At 44.5% G+C, this 19754-nt stretch overlaps 1 protein-coding gene across 1 annotated transcript; it reads left to right on the top strand.

Annotated features, from left to right (window-relative positions):
* Window positions 1-790: 790 nt before the first annotated feature.
* On the top strand, window positions 791-18872 carry LOC309341218 (collagenase 3-like). Its single transcript, XM_081860780.1, has 6 exons — window positions 791-1029; window positions 2352-2572; window positions 2660-2805; window positions 15515-15640; window positions 16775-16936; window positions 18729-18872. Exons 1-6 carry the CDS (start codon window positions 925-927, stop codon window positions 18740-18742), a joined length of 774 nt encoding a protein of 257 aa, XP_081716906.1. The 5' UTR covers window positions 791-924; the 3' UTR covers window positions 18743-18872.
* Window positions 18873-19754: the final 882 nt, after the last annotated feature.

Here is a 19754-nt window from a genome sequence, read left to right as displayed (position 1 = left end):
AGACGTGAAGGAAATAAGCAGCTTTTTAAAAGACATCTGAAGGCAGCCCTGTTTAGAGAAGTTTTTAATGTTTGATGTTTTATCATGTTTTTAATATTCTGTTGGGAGCCGCCCGAAGTGACTGGGGAAACCCAGCCAGATGGGCTGGGTATAAGTATGTATGTATGTATGTATGTATGTATGTATGTATGTATTTAGTGCCATGTCATTCTTGTGAACATTCCAAAGGCATCTAGCTGGCCACTGTGACAACCGAATACTGGACAAGATGGGCCTTTGGCCTGTTCTTGTGCTCTGGGAGGAAGCATGTTACAACAACTATTTCAGCCAGCCTCTTCTAGATTTCCAGCAGTTTGACTGACAGCGGATCCTCAGATGGAACCCCTTTGACAGAAACCTTTCCGAAAGTGCAGAATTCTAACCACACAGCCTAAGCTGTGGACGAGTCACCTGCTTTTCAGTGCTCCACCTGGAAAGCTAGACAACGCAGAAGACAATGTCGCAATGCGTCTCAGCGGCAAACAAAGAAGATTGGGCAAGCCAAAGAGGGTGGGGTCGTACAGTAGATGCTTTGGGTGGATTTAGAAGAGCCAACTTCCCTATGTCCTGCGGTTTTAGAGAGTGAAAGGAAAGATGGGATGGGGACAAAGCGAAATGAAATCAGTGGAAATGTCAACAACGAGGAGGAGGGGAGGAAAGCCATGCCTTTAATGTTTCCTCGTAATCATTTTGGAGTTGTGACATTTGACCATCCAGAGCCATTCACACACAAAAAGCAGGCGAGCGCCATAAAGTGAGTCACCTGGATTTTTACAACATGCCACACTGGTCAGGCATATATAAGCTTGCCCATTTGGGCTCCAAAATGCGATACACCAAAGGCTTTCTTCTTTTGGTGCAGGCAACCTTTCAACAACCTCCGCTATGAGGCATGTGATGCTCCTGTGGGCTGTGCTGCTGCTGCCTTGCAGCTCCACCTTTCCAGTTCAAAAGCCAGAATTGAAAATCAAGGATCTGAAATTCATTGAGGTATGTAGCCCATTGCAGCATTAACAGATAATGCCATAGAACTATAGGCCCTGCTGCTGTTATGTGGTGTAGGGAGATGGGCAAATCTGTCAATTTAGGTTTCTCATTTTTCCAGCCTTAAATCTAGTTCTCCACATTTCCACATAAGTCTGCAAATTCTCAAGTCTTCACGGAGATTCATCAGCATGTTATTGCTTATTTCTCCTAATGTATACATTAAAAATAATAATACAGTGGTACCTTGGGTTACATACACTTCAGGTTACAGACGCTTCAGGTTACAGACTCCGCTAACCCAGAAATAGTACCTCGGGTTAAGAACTTGCTTCAGGATGAGAACAGAAATCGTGCTCCGGCGGTGCGATGACAGCCGGAGGCCCCATTAGCTAAAGTGTTGCTTCAAGTTAAGAACAGTTTCAGGTTAAGAACAGACCTTCAGAATGAATTAAGTACTTAACCCAAGGTACCACTGTAATAGTATTGCATACTAGACATGAATTTGTAAAGAATTTTTTTCCTAATATTATGTCTTTTTGCATAGCCTTTTTACTAATATATACATTTTTGTATTTGACTGAAGAACTGCATTGCAAATTTCAGAGAATATCAAATTGTATCTTCTCTCTCTCTCCCCCCCCCCCCAATCTAATCTATAACATTTATATCCCACCTTTTTCTCCTAAGAGCTCAAAGTGGCATACATTGTTCTCCCCCTCCTCATTTACTCCCCACAACAACCCTGTGAGGTAGGTGAGGCTAAGAGGCAGCGACTAGCCAAGGTCACCCACGTATCTACATGGCCGAGATTTGAACCCTAGCCTCCCATATCTTAGTCCACCCTTTCTAACCACTACACCACACTGGCTCTCATAGTTGGATTTTGGGTCGCATATTGTTTGGGAAACTGTGAATTAGGTAGGCTCACCTTTAAATGCAAAGTGAATTGAATTTCTCCTCCATCCCTAATTTTGAGGAACGTTTTCATTACTGGACTTCTTTCCATGGCTTCTGTACACAGAATGCAACGAATGGTTTCTCTCTGTTCTGTGCTTTTTTCGAAAATCACTGCAGGTGCTGTATTCTTTTTTTAAGCAATAGATGGAGGAGGGTGATTGGAATGTAGATTAGACTTAAAAATAAATGCCAGCGAGAGAACTGGCATGTTCAGAGGATAAACAATGAGCAAGCAATGAGCCAGAATGGGAAGAAGTTGAGAGAATGCTGTTTGCCTGCTTACCATAGGCATCTAGCTGGCCACTGTGAGACCAGGCTCTTCACATGTTCTTAAAGATCCAAACTAAATGGTCCCTTTTTTATTCCAGGCTTACCTGAACAGGTTTTTCCCAGCTGTGAAAAAAGTATTGAAGCATACCCTGGAAGAACAAATCAGACAAATGCAGGAATTCTTTCACTTGAAGGTAACAGGAAAGATCGACACAGAGACTGTGCAGGTAATGGGTCAGCCCAGATGTGGCGTGCCAGATGTCTTGGAGTATCGTACTTTCGGAACTGAGAGATGGAATAAAAACTTACTGACTTACAGGTTAGCTGAACTTCACCTTTCTGAAAAATGCAAAAAATAAATAAATTGGCTAAGTACTAATATCGTATTTCCCTCCACTGCTCAAAGGATTAATAACTACACCCCCGATATGACTCGAAGCAAGGTAGACGCGGCCATAGCAAAGGCATTTAAGGTGTGGAGCGATGTGACCCCCCTGCAGTTCAGGAAAACAACAGGACCTGCCGATATTGAAATTTCTTTTGCATATAATGGTAAGGCTGCCTTGGCTGATGTGTTTTGTTCATGTCTATGTCTCATACCTCTTCAGAGAACCTGATATTTATTTATTTTTACAGGGGGAAATGCAATTTAAAAAATATCCCCAACCGTTAAAAACTTGCTCAAGCCTTTGAAACTGTATGTATGTATGTATGTATGTATGTATGTATGTATTGGGGAAATATCTGAAATTTGGTATGAAGGACCTTCAGAGGAAGGTGTTTTGTAGCTAAGTAGCCGCCGTCAGCTTTGCCTTTATATACGTTCACACTATTTATCTTTCATTTAATTTCATGTCACTTTTAGTTCATATAACACCTTTCTGCATTACTATACACAAGGCACTAGATTCAGGTAGGTAGCCGTGTTGGTCTGACACAGTCAAAATATATTAATTAAAAAATTGTGCAGTAGCATCTTAGAGACCAACTAAGTTTGTTCTTGGTATAAGCTTTCGTGTGTATGCATACTTCTTCAGTGTATAGCACTGTGTATAGCACTGCCAAGAAGCCTCTGCAGATTGCAGTGACCATGATGGATAGGAGGCAATGCCTTGTTTATGCAGTGTTCACCTTTTAAAGCCTTTTATGGGACAAAGAATCATGCCCTAAAGGAGCATGGTGTCAGTCTCCAAACAATCTCCAAGGACAGCCCCATCCTGGGATCATTGCAGGAATCTGTCCTCAAGATGGTCGAGGCCACTCCCCCATGATGCAATCCTACAGCGCTGGGGCGGGGGTGCATGAACGAAGAAGAGCCACATGGTCAGGGTCAATTGTATAGCCATTCACACCTGTTTGATGCCCTATAGCTACACTACCAGTGCCGGATTTACATATAAGCTAAACAAGCTATAGCTTAGGGCCCCATTCTCTTAGGGGCCCCAAAAAAAATTAAAGGGGGAAAACTGGATGTACATTTCCAAAATACAGTGGTACCTCTGGTTGCAGATGGGATCCATTCCGGAGGTCCGGTCAGATCCCGAGGTTTCTGCAACCTGAGGACCATTTCTGCGCATGCACAGTAGGGTGGTTCATTAAAAACTTTTGGGAGGGAAATGCCTGCTCCAAAGGTCTTGTCTTACTACAATAGAGATTGTACAGCTATATCTGAAATTTCATGCATACCTTGACTCCACTGAATTGAAATTTCAGCCTTCCCGACATAGGAAAACGGCCAAGTAAACAGCTATTTTCATGGAGCAGGGTCAAGATATTAACCAATATGCATGAAATTTCAGATATAGCTATATAATTCCTAGATAAGACCTTTGGAGCAGGCATTTTCCCAAAAAAAGTTTTTTATGAACCGCCCTAATGTGCAGACTGCTTCTGCACAAGCGGTAAAATACTTCCAGGTTTGCCGCATGCGCATCCCAAAGTTTATATAACCAGAGGGTTACGTAAATGGAGGTTTGACTGTATAAGATAAAAAACAAATAAAATAAAACCTACATACAGCAACAGTGTTTTGTGTTGTGTAGGCTCCTGTGATGTACATACTTTGTTATGTGCAAATGGCTTTAGATACCTATTAAAGGTAAAGGTAAAGGTACCCCTGCCCGTACGGGCCAGTCTTGCCAGACTCTAGGGTTGTGCGCTCATCTCACTCTATAGGCCAGGAGCCAGCACTGTCCGCAGACACTTCAGGGTCACGTGGCCAGCGTGACAAGCGGCATCTGGAGAGCCAGCACAGCACACGGAACGCCAATTACCTTCCCGCTGGTAAGCGGTCCCTATTTATCTACTTGCACCCGGAGGTGCTTTCGAACTGCTAGGTGGGCAGGTGCTGGGACCGAACGACGGGAGCGCACCCCACCGCGGGGATTCGAACCGCCGACCATACAATTGGCAAGTCCTAGGCGCTGAGGTTTTACCCACAGCACCACCCGCGTCCCAGATACCTATTAGGTCCATACATTACCATATAGCATATATTCAACACAAAAAACAGCGACGATTTGCTGTTGACAAAATATAAGCTGGACTTATAAAGGGCCCCATTACCTTCAGCAGCTTAGGGCCTCATCAAACCTAAATCCGGCCCTGTACACTACCATTCACCGGTGCTACCTAACTAGCAGATCCCGGGGCACTCCAAAGCTTGTTGCATCTAAACTCTTTTTTTTTTTTTTTTTTTTTTGCATTTTAAGATTTTTTATTAGTTTCCTTCTAAATACAATATATCCGAAATACAGAACTTTCCATTCATTTTTGACTTCCTTCAGCGACGTTGACATTCCTTCGAATTTGAATCTTTGAAACACATTCCATCCTTACATATTGCCATACATATCTCCCTTTATACATTATTTCGATTTGAACAATACTTGTTAGTTCTTTACAGTGCCTCTTTAAAACCCACTAGCGTTGTATTTACAAAACATTTATTCTCCAGATAACCCACAAATTTCCCCCAATCTTCAATAAACTTTTGATCTTTTAGGTATCTTAATTTCCCTGTCAATTTATCCAACTCAGCATACTCTGTCAGTTTTGCTCTCCACTCTGCAACTGTTGGCATTTCTTCCTGCTTCCACCTCTGGGCTATCACAATTCTGGCTGCTGTGACCGCGTACTGGAATAGTTTACAATCCTTTCTCCTGATGTCCTTTCCCATAATACAAAGTAAAAAAGCTTCTGGTTTTTTTACAAAAGTGTAACCTAGCATCTTTTTCAGTTCATTATATACGTCCTCCCAGAAGCTTTTAACTTTCTTGCACTCCCACCATTGATGATAAAACGTCCCCTCCATAAGTTTACACTTCCAACACTTATTGTCTATCTTATACATCTTAGCTAATTTTACAGGAGTCATATACCACCTGTATTGCATCTTCATTACATTTTCTTTTAGTAGTGTACAGGCTGTAAACTTTATATTCACTCTCCACAACTTTTCCCAATCTTCCATTTGGATGTTATACCTTAAATCCCTTGCCCATTGTACCATCACTGACTTCACTTCCTCATCCTTCGTATTCCACTCCAGCAGTAATTTATACATTTTGGAAAGGTTTTTGTAATCACTATTTATTATCTCTTTTTGGAATATTGATTCTTTTTCTACGTATCCTCTTTCCTTCACCTCTGTTTTAAACATCTCATTTATCTGGAAGTAATGCAGCCAACCTTGTGTGAGCATTTTGACCTGGTCGTATGGTTTAACTTTCCACTTCCCTCCTTCATAAACAACCATATCTTCATACTTCCCCCATTTTTCCTTCATGTTAACTTTCTTTACACCTATCATCTCCTGTGGGGACAACCAGTGTGGTGTTCTTGGTTCTAGTATATTTTTATATCTGTCCCATACCTCTATTAATGGTCCTTTAAAGATGTGGCTACCAAATCCCCTATGCACTCTCTTTTTATCCTTCCATAAATACGCGTGCCACCCAAACCTGTTGTTGTACCCCTCCAAATCTAATAACTCTTTGTTCTCTAACTTTACCCATTCTTTTAACCAACACAGACATGATGCTTCGTAATAAAGTCTCATGTCTGGTAAGGCGAAGCCCCCTCTTTCTGTTGCGTCTGTTAACAACTTAAATTTAATTCTTGGTTTCTTCCCCTCCCAGACATACCTGGAGATCGCTTTTTGCCATTCTTTGAAGTCCTTTGTTCCTTTTAAAATGGGCAGTGTTTGGAACAGGAACAACAACCTGGGTAGCAGCATCATCTTCACCATGGAGATTCTTCCCCAGAATGATAGTTTCATCCTGGTCCAGAGCGTCAGATCTTTTTTAATTTTATTCCACACCGGAACATAGTTATTTTGGTATAGGTCGATGTTTTTGTTGGTAATCCAGATACCTAAATATTTTATCTTTCTGACAACCTCAATTTCAGTTTGTTGTTGCAGTGTTGTAACCTTATCTTGCTCCATATTTTTAATAATCATCTTAGTCTTACTCTTATTCAATTTGAAACCTGCAAGATTCCCGAATTGTTCGACCTCGTCCAGAAACGCCCTTATACTTTCTATAGGTTCTTCCACCGTTAATACCACATCATCTGCATAGGCTTTAACCTTATACTCATTAAGGCCTAAAGTTACCCCTTTAATTTGTTTGTTTTGTCTGATTGCATTCAGTAACACCTCCAAAACCGTTATAAAGAGCAGAGGCGAGAGCGGGCAGCCCTGCCTCGTTCCTTTACATATTTTTATATCCTCAGTAATCACATTATTAATTATCAATCTCGCCTTCTGCTCTGTGTAAATTGCCTTTATCCCATCTAAACTCCACACGTGACAACTGCCCCCAAACGCTGCACCTGCCAGCCACAATTCTTCTCTGTACTGAGTTGCACCAGACTCATTCATGGCAATTTCCCGACTGCAGGATGAGGTCGTATGTTACCATCTGCTGACATTCACAGTGGAAGCAGCCATGTGATTCTTTCTCCCCACACTTCTCCTCTGCCAACACTACTGGAGTGACATACGACAAGGGCATGGGGAAGTGGCTGCCGTGATGTTGATACAGCATGACTAAGCTTTCTAAATTATCTGAGAGTGTCAACAAGCTTGTGGATAGGGATGATCCAGTAGACACCGTGTACTTGGACTTTCGAAAAGCTTTTGCCGAAACCTCCGACAAGCATAGCAGTCGTGGAATAAAAGGGCACATCCTCTTCTAAATCAGTAATTGGTGCAGGGGCAGGAAGTAGAGGCTAAGACTAAATGGACAGTGGTTGGATGTATAAAAAAAATGGATCCCAGGATCTGGACAGGACAGGTGTTTTCGAACTTGTTCATAAATGACTTGGAGGTAGGGTTAAGCTATAAGGCAGCCAGGGTTACTGATGTATCCAAATTATACAGGGTGATATTGAAGGAGTGGAGACCAGAGGTCCACTTTGGAGAGCCAGACTGAAGCCATTTTATAAGGAGCAAGCTAAAAGCTAAAAGCTATCTCTCTTCTGTTTGCAAAAGCATTCTTTGCAAATGCAGCAAATGTGGTCTGAGCACTTCACACCTGCTCTAGCTGCTGACCCAATTCCAGTAAACAGACCGAGAATAGAGCGAACAACAGGAAGATGTAGCCCACCACAAATGAGCAACAGGAGAAGGTAGCTCGCCACAAGTCTAACAGATGGTCAATGCGGCTTTACTAGGAAGGGTATGTAGGTCAAGAGGTTTATAAGCTTACAGCACCACCTTGCGGATAATGCAGCCTGGAACCGAAGGGCCACCATCAATTCTTTAATTGGTTGAGTTTCAATTAATATGCATAAAGGGGAATGTTTGAGGGCTGGGTCAAGGGCTGAACTGTGCTTTTGCCAAAAGGTATAAAAGTTGTCTGCCCCTGGTGTTCGGGGGCATTCTCTCATTTTTCCTGAATGTACCCACTTTGCTTTGCTTGTCTGACAAATAAACCAAAGTCAATAAAAATATTGCTGCCTGGATTTTTCCATTCTGGTCTAGATTCTGAATTTACAGAATCTGAAGTCTCTAACATTTCTGGTGCCACAGGTGACTCGGATCAAGGACCTTAAGTCCTCAAAAAGACCAGAAGGCAGCTCCCTTGTCCTTTTCTAGGCAGGGCGCAGGGGAAGAGCCAATAGGCCGCTTACTCCTGGCGCCACCGAGGTTTTTCTTCGGAGGAGGGCGAAGCCAATTTGACCCTTCTGCTGGATCCTGTGAGAGGAGACAACGGATTGAAGGACCGAGGTTGGGAGAACAGGGCAGAGACCAGCCGGCTGGGGTGAGTACATGGGCAAAGGGCCCTGAGGACATAGGAAACCTCCTTGGCTAAGGAGAAGGGACAGACTGATCACCTGTCCAGCGTGCTTGGTGGCAGTAAGGGTAGAGTTGGCCCCTGAAAACCACCCACGCTTAAGGATTTAAAGGTATAAGGAAGGCAGAAAGGAAAAAGGGGGGGAACCGGGAGGCTAGTGTGTGGTACAGCGTCCAGTGAAAGAGGCACTTGGTGCATGTGTGTGTGTAACCCCAGGGTATTCCCCTAGGGTAGAACCAATAAGTACTTCGTTTCCCAGCAGCGCGAGCTCGACTGGGCAAGGAAAATTGGGAACTACCTGTGTGTGTGTTTGGTGTTTGGGGACGCTGCACAAGGACCATATTAAATATGGGAGGGGGTGGCTCGAAAGGTCCAATAACTCCCCTACAGTGCATGCTGAACAATTTCAAGAAAGGATTCAGCGGAGTATCTGAAAAAATGGGGTCTGAAGCAAGCCAATGTAGTCCTTTTGAATGCTTTTGATTTGGCCCAAACTGCTTGCAATCAGAGAGAGGAGGCCTCAAAGGAATAACCACCCCCAAATTTTTCTGATGCCTGTTCCTCAGTCATCAGGCATCAAATCTTTCAGAAACATAGAGGCCCTAGCTGGGACAGGGCAACAAGGAGTATCTCTTTTGAGGCTGAGTATCTACTTAGGGAAGAGTTTCAGACTCAGATGCAGCTCTGGGAGCGATGGAGGGGATCGCTCCAGAGATCCCTTAGGTTATCCAAGTTAGTATATAGAAGTAGAGTGTATATAAAACTTTCAGATCTCTGGACCTCAATGAAGGCAAGAGTTCAGCCAGGCAGAGTTGGAGAATTCTCTGCTGAGCTGTGGCTTTGGTAGTAAGGCAAGCCTCCTAGTTTCTCCAAAGCCCATTACTGAACTGGGAAGCACATGAGCCTTGCAGACCTCCAATAGTTTTGATCCCTATAGTAACTACAGCTTGACCAGGAAGGTCAACCTAAATCCCAGAATTTAGTTAGGGAAGAGCTGGGTACCTCTGTGACCAGCGGCAGTTTGGAACACATCAGGGAAACCACCAGCAGCCCCCTAGCTTCTCTGATGACCAGTGAGAGGTGGTCTATGGCTAGGAAATACGAAATGCTTTCAGACCTATAGCAGTTACAGTTGAGACAGGGAGGACAATTTAATTGGTGTTCTTAATCAGGCACCAGCTGGATGGCTCAGAGCTCAGGTGTGTCTCAGAGAACACTGTAACAGACCCCTGGTTTGAGGCTTAGGCAGAGGAGCCTCAAGAGAAGACCTGCATCTTTGTGGCCACCACAGTTGACAAGTTAGTTGCCACAGAAAAAGGATGAGGGAACAGATGAAGAAGCAAGCCGGACACCTGAAGCTGACCACAGGGTGTGAGCAGCCAAGGTCAGGTGTCTGCTGGCAGAGCTACTAGAAGTTAAAAAAAAAAAAAAAAAAAAAAACCTGCATAAAAAAGAGGAAGAACTTTCTCCATTTAACTTGGATGAGTTTGTGAACATGGATGAAGTTCTAGAGGTTTACGTGATAATAGAGAACCCCCCCACCCCCCTGGCTGAAGAAATATAAGACTGCTCAATGAAATTAAAGGAGCACAGGCAGGAAAACGCCTCAAGAAGCCCATTTACCAGGGATCCGAGGCAAAAGTGCCGTGGTGGCCCCCTTGGGAGGACAGGGACAGCCCCATATCCTCAAAGCTCCACCGCTGCCCCGATATGCGGCCCCAGGAGCCGAAGCAGGAAAGGGGGGGGGCTGCCAGCCAGCCCAGAAGTACACAAGGCAGAGCCCAGTGACCAGGTCCTGGATGAATTATACCCCAGTCTTACAGAATTGAGGAAAAAGATGAGCAAATACAGAAGTTCGACCACTATGTATCGAGATGCTGCAGACGCTTATCACAGGGGTCGAGAAAAAGCCTTTTGAAAGTACCTAAAACAGTGCAGATCCAATCAGCCCACGTCCAGTGTAGAGGCAGGGACAGCAGTCCTGCCCCCCCTTCGCGTGGTTTTTGACAATCCACCACCTCCACCCCCTGCACCTCCGGCAGGGCAAGACGGTGCTCAAAATGTCCCTGCCCCACCTGCCCCGCCACCACAGCCTAGGACATTCACCCTTCAATATGTCCCCCTCACCACCATTGATTTGATGAATTGGAAGACCCACAGTCCTGCGTTTGCTGAGAAGCCCCAGGCAATGGTGGACTTGCTGTCCTCCATATTTGCAGCACATGAGCCTACCTGGACAGACTGTCAGCAATTGCTGAACACTCTCTTTACTTCAGAGGAAAGGAGGAGAATTAATACACAGGCTCTAGAACACCTAAAAGAACAGCAGGTTCAGGAGGCAGAGTGGCCTCAACGATATCCCTTAACCAACCCACAGTGGGACCCAAATAATGTGGACAATCGCAATGCTCTAAGTACCTATCATAGGACAATGTGCAAAGGACATTAGAACCAAAATCCAAAACAGCCTGGGTTCCAGGACATGTCCAGATCTCAGCTCATGGCCATCGCCCAGAAGGTGTTTAAACAAAGAGGAGAGACTGAGAAGAGGGAGAAAAAAGCAGTGGAGGAAAGAAAAGGCAGCAGTGTTAGGCACGGCAATGGCTCACAACACAGGGATCCGAGGGGTCCGCCGTAGCCATTCAGAGACCCGCAGCCAAGGGGGAGGAAGATGCCTGCTCAGCAACAGCAAGGCCATAAGAATTACCCCTGTAAAAGGCTGCATGGAGCCAATTGGGAAGTCTGGTCAAAATGCATGTATTACTGACTGGCAGAAAAGCAGCTATGGGAAAGTACACAGGCTGAAACAGGCTTTGCCCAGCCCATTAAGAAGTTTACAGGCGCAGTGGAGGCTTGTGAAGCAGACGTGGTTGATGCTCTTGAGCAGCCGTGGGTTGTGTGGCAAGCAGTGAAGACGGCATGTCAGGCCGCAGTAGAAGCCAGACCAGAGGGGCCTAGAGGATGCCCAGAAAGAGTACCAAGCCCAGAGGGGGCTGAGTACCAAGCCCAGAGGGGGCTGAGGTTGCTTTGGGAAGTTGTTTCTATGGTTCAATGCATCTGTGTGATGGACTGTGTGTTGGAGAAAGGCTGAAAAGGCAGTGGCAAGCTGTTCCTCAGGCAATAGAGCACCCAAAAGTGGGGGTGCAGGCCAGGCAAGCCATTCCAAGAGTTCTGAGGAGGCCAAAGTCTCCAAGAGTTATTTGTCCTTTGAGGTGAAGTCCAACAGCGAAAGGCATTGCCATGCAATTGGCAGCTGGATGCAAGGCTAACATCTATACTGATTCTAAATATGCCTTCTTAACCCTGCATGCGCATGGCGCCCTATGGAAAGAGCCGGGAAAGCTCTGAAATACGGTCCAGAAGTTGAGACGTTACTAGAAGCTGTATGGGCCCCCAAAGAGATTGATGTGATGCACTGCAAAGGCCATGGCAAAGGTCGGAACATGGTCACTAGAGGCGACCGGAAAGCAGATAATGCAGCTTGTGAGGCAGCTCTGAAACCTCCACCAGTGGTCACCACCGCCCTCAACCCAGCTACCCTGTTGCCGGTAGGAGAAGGTGAGGAGCAGACACACGATTGCATTGAGATTATGGACACAAGACTGGACCAGGAGAAGTGGCCAAGGGAAATCGATTGGCAGACAGAGTGGCCAAGGAAGCAGCCCGGTAACCAGCCCCAGCCTCAGTTATTGGAGCAGTGGTCCCAGAAGGGATCTTAAGCACTGCTAACAAACCAGATACTATGAGTCCACCCACATGAGGCCAGATGCCACAACCAAGCAGCTGGAAAAGTATGTCTATATAGCCAACCTTTATCAACTGGCAGCCCAGATTTCCAGGAAATGCCTGCTATGCCAAAAGAATAATCCCAGAACTCACTCCAGATGATGTGGAACAGCGTTACACCCTTGATGAACAGCAGAGGGCAAGCCAAGAAGGAGCAACGCTCCAGGAAGGACCAGACAGCTGTGTTTTTGGTGCCCCAGCATCTGGCCAGCGTGATTGTGAAGAATTACCACGAATCCACCCATTTGGGAAGCCCAGCTGCTAAAGCACACCTTGGGAGAATATTCTACATCACCAACCTATCTCAACTAACTGCTGCTACAACTAACTGTTGCTATAACTAACTGCTGCTATATCCCAAAACTGTGTCCTGTGCACCAACCAAGAGACTGAGATCACCCTTTGAGCTTTTGTATGGCAGGCCACCTCCTTTCGTCCGAGACATCCCCGCCAGTTTGGGGCAGATGAAAAAATCACATCACCCAAGGACAAGTGCAATCCCTTTGTTTGTCGTGTGTGTGTTTGCTTCCTTTCCAGGTATTCCCTCGAGCGTACATCGTGCAGTCCCGCGGCAGTCTCACTGAGCCGGTTCACCAGTTCCTCTGGGTGACAGCGTCTGGCGACCCCCTCATCCCCAACTGCAGTGAAAGTAGCCGAGGTGATCCCCTGGGTACATCACACGCGTCTGAAATCCTGCTGACCCTCTGAAGCTGATCATCACCTTGTGTTTGACGCTACCGGGAATGCGTTGAGCCACGGGCAACGAGATCCTGCGACTACTCATCACAAGGACAGTCACAAAGACTTTATCTTTTCTCTCTTATTTTCTGTATTGATTTGCTCTATGTCTTATTGCCCTGACCCTACCGAACCATACCAACCCCATTTGATAAACCAGGCCAAAATCTTACTCCAGGTGTTGCATGGGAGGGTGTCTGAATCAGATGCACATTAAAATTGCTGAACAGGTGTCTATAAATTCTGCAGCACCACCTCTGATTATTGTGGTGGCTCGAGTCTCCCAAAATCCCAGAATACTACCTGAACTACTGGGCCTGGTAACTCCACCCTTGAATGTGGCAGGGTATTCTTGTGGCTGCATAAGAGTTGCCACCCAGTAGACAGACAGGGCACCTAGTTCCAGAAGAATTGGATGGGAGGGGTGCCCGAGGGCAGCATCCCCAGGGTAGAGACTTGCTCTCCAGCAAATTTAGAGGCACCACTAGGACTTTTGGTATTGGGACCAGAACCCCTTGATATAGTCACCCCGTGTGTCAGGCCATTGCAGGGGTGGATATATTCTTGTGGGTGCAACATCATTTACGTGGAAGAAGAAGCCCCTTTTGGATATAGTACTCTCCCAGGAGACCACAGGGGTCCCCACCCACCGGGAATAGTTGGGAAGTTGATCCAAGTGGTGGGAGCTTCCGAAATAAGGTGGAAGATGACCCCAGAGGCCCAAGTGTTTATAGAATACGAATATCAGTGGGCCCTTCAGCAGTAAAAGAATATTAGGAATGACCCCGAGTATTGGTGGAAGGAACTATGGAAATATTGGGGTTGGTGGGTAGGAGTGGTATGTACTGCCCTATTTCTTTGGATGTTCATGTATTTTTGCTGGCATTGGCCAAAGCGGGAAAGAGTCCCCTGGCCTCCCATGCCAACTTTTCCCATCTGGCTCTCTATGATGTGGTACCTATTGATCCATCAAAACGAAAATGATGAACCGGAATTGGTCAGCATTTTCGTGATGGAAAGGGGGGAATGAAGGAGTGGAGACCAGAGGTCCACTTTGGAGAGCCAGACTGAAGCCATTTTATAAGGAGCAAGCTAAAAGCTAAAAGCTATCTCTCTTCTGTTTGCAAAAGCATTCTTTGCAAATGCAGCAAATGTGGTCTGAGCACTTCACACCTGCTCTAGCTGCTGACCCAATTCCAGTAAACAGACCGAGAATAGAGCGAACAACAGGAAGATGTAGCCCACCACAAATGAGCAACAGGAGAAGGTAGCTCGCCACAAGTCTAACAGATGGTCAATGCGGCTTTACTAGGAAGGGTATGTAGGTCAAGAGGTTTATAAGCTTACAGCACCACCTTGCGGATAATGCAGCCTGGAACCGAAGGGCCACCATCAATTCTTTAATTGGTTGAGTTTCAATTAATATGCATAAAGGGGAATGTTTGAGGGCTGGGTCAAGGGCTGAACTGTGCTTTTGCCAAAAGGTATAAAAGTTGTCTGCCCCTGGTGTTCGGGGGCATTCTCTCATTTTTCCTGAATGTACCCACTTTGCTTTGCTTGTCTGACAAATAAACCAAAGTCAATAAAAATATTGCTGCCTGGATTTTTCCATTCTGGTCTAGATTCTGAATTTACAGAATCTGAAGTCTCTAACAATATTAAGAACAAAAATGGAGTACAAAGAACTGCAGGGTTATGGCAGGTGGCCATTTTGGAAAACGGCTTCTATAGATTTATGCCAATCTTCACATGATGTCTACCCTTCCCTTCCCCCCATTATATATGATCCAAGTTTAAATTGCCACCAGTAACAACTTTTCTATGGAAATCTATTAGAAAGGCAAGTCTATAGTAGGAGCTAGCTGATTTTACCCATGCTTAGTTGCTTAATGGGCATGATAAACTGTGACTATGTGGACCATTTCATTTAAAAAATAATAATAATCCTGTAAATTCCAACTGAACGAGCTGTGCTTTTAACATCTATAACTCCACAAGCAAATAAGCCACACACAGCAATCCCAAAAACCAAAAGACTTTTTTGAGATTGAGTGTAGTAAGTCTAAGTTGTTGTTGCTGCTGCTGCTGCTGTTGCTGTTGTTCTTTTTACTGTTTCTTAACTGCAATTTAATGTAATGGCTCTGAGCAGCATACCTAAGCATTATTAAAATACAATATAAATAATAATAATAATACAATTACATTATAAAACTCATCATGGCAGGGCAACTGAACACAAATAGCGCAGACAGATCTTGAAGTTACAACAAACTCGGAAGTTGCCATAGTTGAATGAGTCTGAGCTAAGGAATAAGGCTGAGAATTCAGAGCCAGGAAGAGTTTGCTGGGGGAGGCTGCCTTGCAACCTGTGTACTTCAAGACTAATGGATGAGACTGAACTGCTGGTAATACCTCGTTTTCCCTTTCCAACTCAGAGCATGGTGACAACATCCCTTTCGATGGGAGGAGCGGAGTTCTGGCTCATGCTTTTGCCCCTGGGCTAGGCCTTGGTGGAGATGCCCACTTCGATGAGGCCGAACGCTGGTCAGAAACCAACAGAGGTAAATATATATATATATTCAAAATGTGTAAGCCAGGTCCCGTTGGGGCATCAATGTGTTGTGCGCAAATACGACCCCTCAAAAACAACAACTCTGCACTGTTTTATATACAATTCATGCATGGAATTCGCTGTCACGTGCAGGTAACAGCACCTATAGGTAAATGGGCCCTTAACCATTAGGTCCAGTCTTGACCGACTCTGGGGTTGCGGCATTCATCTCGCTTTATTGGCAGAGAGAGCCGGTGTACAGCTTCCAGGTCATGTGGCCAGCACCACTAAGCCGCTTCTGGTGAACCAGAGCAGCGCACAGAAACGCCGTTTACCTTCCTGCCGGAGCGATACCTATTTATCTACTTGCACTTTGATGTGCTTTTGAACTGCTAGGTGGGCAGGAGCAGGGACCGAGCAACGGGAGCTCACCCCATCGCGGGGATTTGAACCGCCGACCTTCTGATCAGCAAGTCCTAGGCTCTGTGGTTTAACCCATAGCGCCACCCGCATCCCTAGAACAGCACCTATTATAGACAGCTAAAGGAGAACTGGGCAAATTCATGGAGGATCAGTCTATCAATGGCTTCTAGACATGATTCAGAAATCACTGGATAGCAGTTGGCAGGGAGCAACGGGAAAAGGGGGTTTTATTGACTACACTCCCTATCTGTATGCTTTCCAGAAGCACTTGCTAGCAACTGTAGGGAGCAGGATGAGCCCAGGGGTCATCTAGTCCCACCCCCGCAATGCAGGAATCACATCTAAAGAATCCCTGACAGCAGCTTTGACACACGTGGGTCTCCTTCAGTAGCACTGTGCTTATAAAATGCTCTGTGGAATGTCACCAGCTCCCTACACGCCATACATTTAAAGCACATCCCTTCCCCATCCCCCCCAAAGTCCTGAGAATTGCAGTAGGTTCAGAGTGCTGGGAATTGTAGCTCTGTGAAGGGTAAACTACAGCTTCCAAGATTCTTTTGGGGGAGGCTGCTTTAAATGTATGGTGTGTACACAGCCTTAGTCCAGTGGAATGCTGCCTCTCCCAGCATAAGACGCCCAAGGCAGTTGCCTCACTTTGACTAATGATAGGACTGGCCCTGCTAATACGCACTGCTCATCTGAGTTGTTTTCTGTGTTTTAGAAGTCAACCTGTTCCTTGTGGCTGCACATGAATTTGGCCATTCTTTGGGGCTGGCTCATTCAAATGTCCAAGGCGCTTTGATGTATCCTACCTATTCCTATGTGAACCCAATTAACTTCCGTCTCTCAGATGACGACAGGGATGGAATCCAGAGTTTATACGGTAAATTCACTGTCTAAAGTTCCTTCCCTATGTTAAATTAGTTATAACGAAGTCTGCAATTAGTGTGGTTTCATAGAGAAATTGAAGCCTGATATATATAGATATATAGATATATAGATATATAGATGTATATATGAATTAATTATGTGACATTTAAAAAATGCAACTATTGATGAGCACAGGAACTGCTCAAGAAATGGAAGGATCGGACAGGAAGAAGTCAAAGCTCAATTTGAGCAAAGGTATATGTGATGAAGAAATTTTATTTGGTTGTTATAAAGGAAAAAAGAAAGAAATTAATAAATATTATATTTAAAAAGAAAGAAATGGAAGGACCACAAACACACGTGTTGAATGTATGCTAAAAGCAGCTATTTCAGGAACAGGCTTTGCTTAGGAAGTTCATGACTTGTTCTTACTCACTCTAGCAGTAAAATGAATTAACAACCTGGGACAAAAAATAACCAATCTCCCCGAGTTCAGAAATACTCAAACGAAATCTACGTTTCGTGAAATGATACCTGGAGGGCTCAAAAATTCATTTATAGCCAGTTTTTCCAGCTGAACACACTGGTGATTGGGCTTGCATTTTATTTCATTCAAATGTGGGTCTGTGCAGCAATCGGAGGTACTACCAAAATGATAAAGGAACAAGAACATCGACATAACAATCGATATCCATCCAAATTGCACATGTGAACAGCAGCACAGGAACCCTTCCTGCAAATTTCAAATTAAATAAAACGCATAGCAGTTCATTTGACTAATGGCTTGGTGGAACAAAAACCTTCCAGGAGAAATGGACTTGGAACCTAGTAAAGAAGACCAAACACTGGTCAGTAACGGATTGTATGGTGGGGCAGCTGTGCTCGCCTGACCTCCCGGCGGGTTAGTCACTGCTGCTTACCGGGAAGGAGGGAGCTGGGCAAGGCGGTGGGCAGGTCAGCGCAGCGCAAACACACCCGCAATGCTCTTGCACTGCACCAAACTTTCTGCAACCTTTCCCTTTCTTTCCCAATAAGCCGTAGCAACTCAGCTGTTGGGAGGTCAGGTCAGTGAAACGACCCCAACATGCTGTCCACTGTGTTTATATCGCCCATTCCCAGTTAGCAATCTCACAGGTCTGTCCTGGACTAACTGAAATTTCTGGACGGCTTTTAAAGGCAGCCTGCACCCTATACAGGCTCCTTGGAGGAGAAGGGCAGGATATAAATTCTATTGTTATTGTTTGTTTGTTTGTTTGTTTGTCTGTTTGTTTGTTTGTCCAAAGTTGCTCTAAGAAAGTCCTGCTGCAAGAGGGCTAGGATTGGGGGAGAAATGCTCTTGCCAAAGAAGTAAGGGTCTGCAATCTTATACCCACTCAGCTGAGAGCAAGCCCCACTGAACTCACTGAGATTTCCTTTTGAGCACTGAGTAAGATTACATCAATCGTCTTACATTTGAGATTACCTTTTTTTTATTCTATAATCTTTATTGAAAAATACATGGAGCACAAAATTGCAAGAGCACAAAATTGCAAGTGCACAGTGTAAGATAAGACGCAGAAAAGAAGAAACAAGAAATAGTACCCATGTAGAAAACATAACGGGGGGGGGGGGAGAGATATTGTGTATTTTTATGAATACCCTATTAGGTAAAAGTCTGGTTAACTACAATACCAATTTCCTCCCTTTTTTGTAATGTACACAATGTATGCATTTGAGAGTATCTTGTCCATTGTGATCTATATGGATTTTTAAAAATACCTCTTTCTGAATTTCTATTTAATTTTGTTTATATTGCTTCCACACAGGTAAAAGAAAATGAATCCCCTCACAACATGTTCCAGAAGAAACCAAATGTCCATATTTTGCTCTTACGTTTCTTTTTTTTAATTGTTATTTTAATGAAGCAAAACTGCAGAATAGGGAAGTGTGAAATCTTTTTTAAAAAATCACTTTGTAAGTTAAGTATGTATATTGCTTACAGCAGACAGAATATATATGCAAATTTGCAGACCTTTTCCTACCCTGATTTGAAGGATAAGTTCTAAGGGAATTGGTTCCTGTTTCTGATTACCCTAAAAGGCCAATGACTTCTGCTAGACTTAATCCAACTGATTATATCTAACTAAATTGTACTCAGAGTAGACTCGTTGAAATGAACGTGCCTAAGTTACTCACGCCCGACAATTTCAGTAGGTCTGTGTTGAGTAGACAACTGGAGACAACTTAATATTTACAATGTCTTGTGATTCTGGCATCGACATCCTTCCTCTTTTAATAAAATTAAGGAAATTGGTGGAAATGATGCAAATGTGAATGTTATATGATCCTTTCAACAAATTTAATCTCTAGTAACTCTAAAAAGAGAATGCACAAGTCAAAGGAGTGGCTAAGGAACTGTCGGTTAATGTATTACTCTTTTGGAATCGGAAAAAAAGCTTCAAATAAAGCAGTTTAATTTATTAAAAAATGTCTGTAAGCATTTTTAAGGGTTAGTTTGTTATCTGGCACAGGAGCTGGATGTTTGGGGAACAGGAAACTGCCTTATACTGAGGTAGACCAGTAGTCTACCTAGGTCAGTATTGTCTACACTGAATGCCAGCAGCTCTCCAGGATTTCAGCCTGACCCAAAAATGCTAGGAATTGAACCTGAGATCTTCTGCATGAAAAACAGTTGTGCTGCAACTGAACTACAGTCCTTCCTTCATACATAGGTAAAGGTAAAGGGACCCCTGACCATTAGATCCAGTCATGGCCGACTCTGGGGTTACGGCGCTCATCTCGCTTTACTGGCCGAGGGAGCCGGCATACAGCTTCCGGGTCATGTGGCCAGC

This window comes from Podarcis erhardii (assembly GCF_964252035.2).
Source record: "Podarcis erhardii genome assembly, chromosome: 4".
Taxonomy (NCBI): Eukaryota; Metazoa; Chordata; class Lepidosauria; order Squamata; family Lacertidae; genus Podarcis; species Podarcis erhardii.
This window is presented reverse-complemented; position numbering and strand designations above follow the sequence as displayed.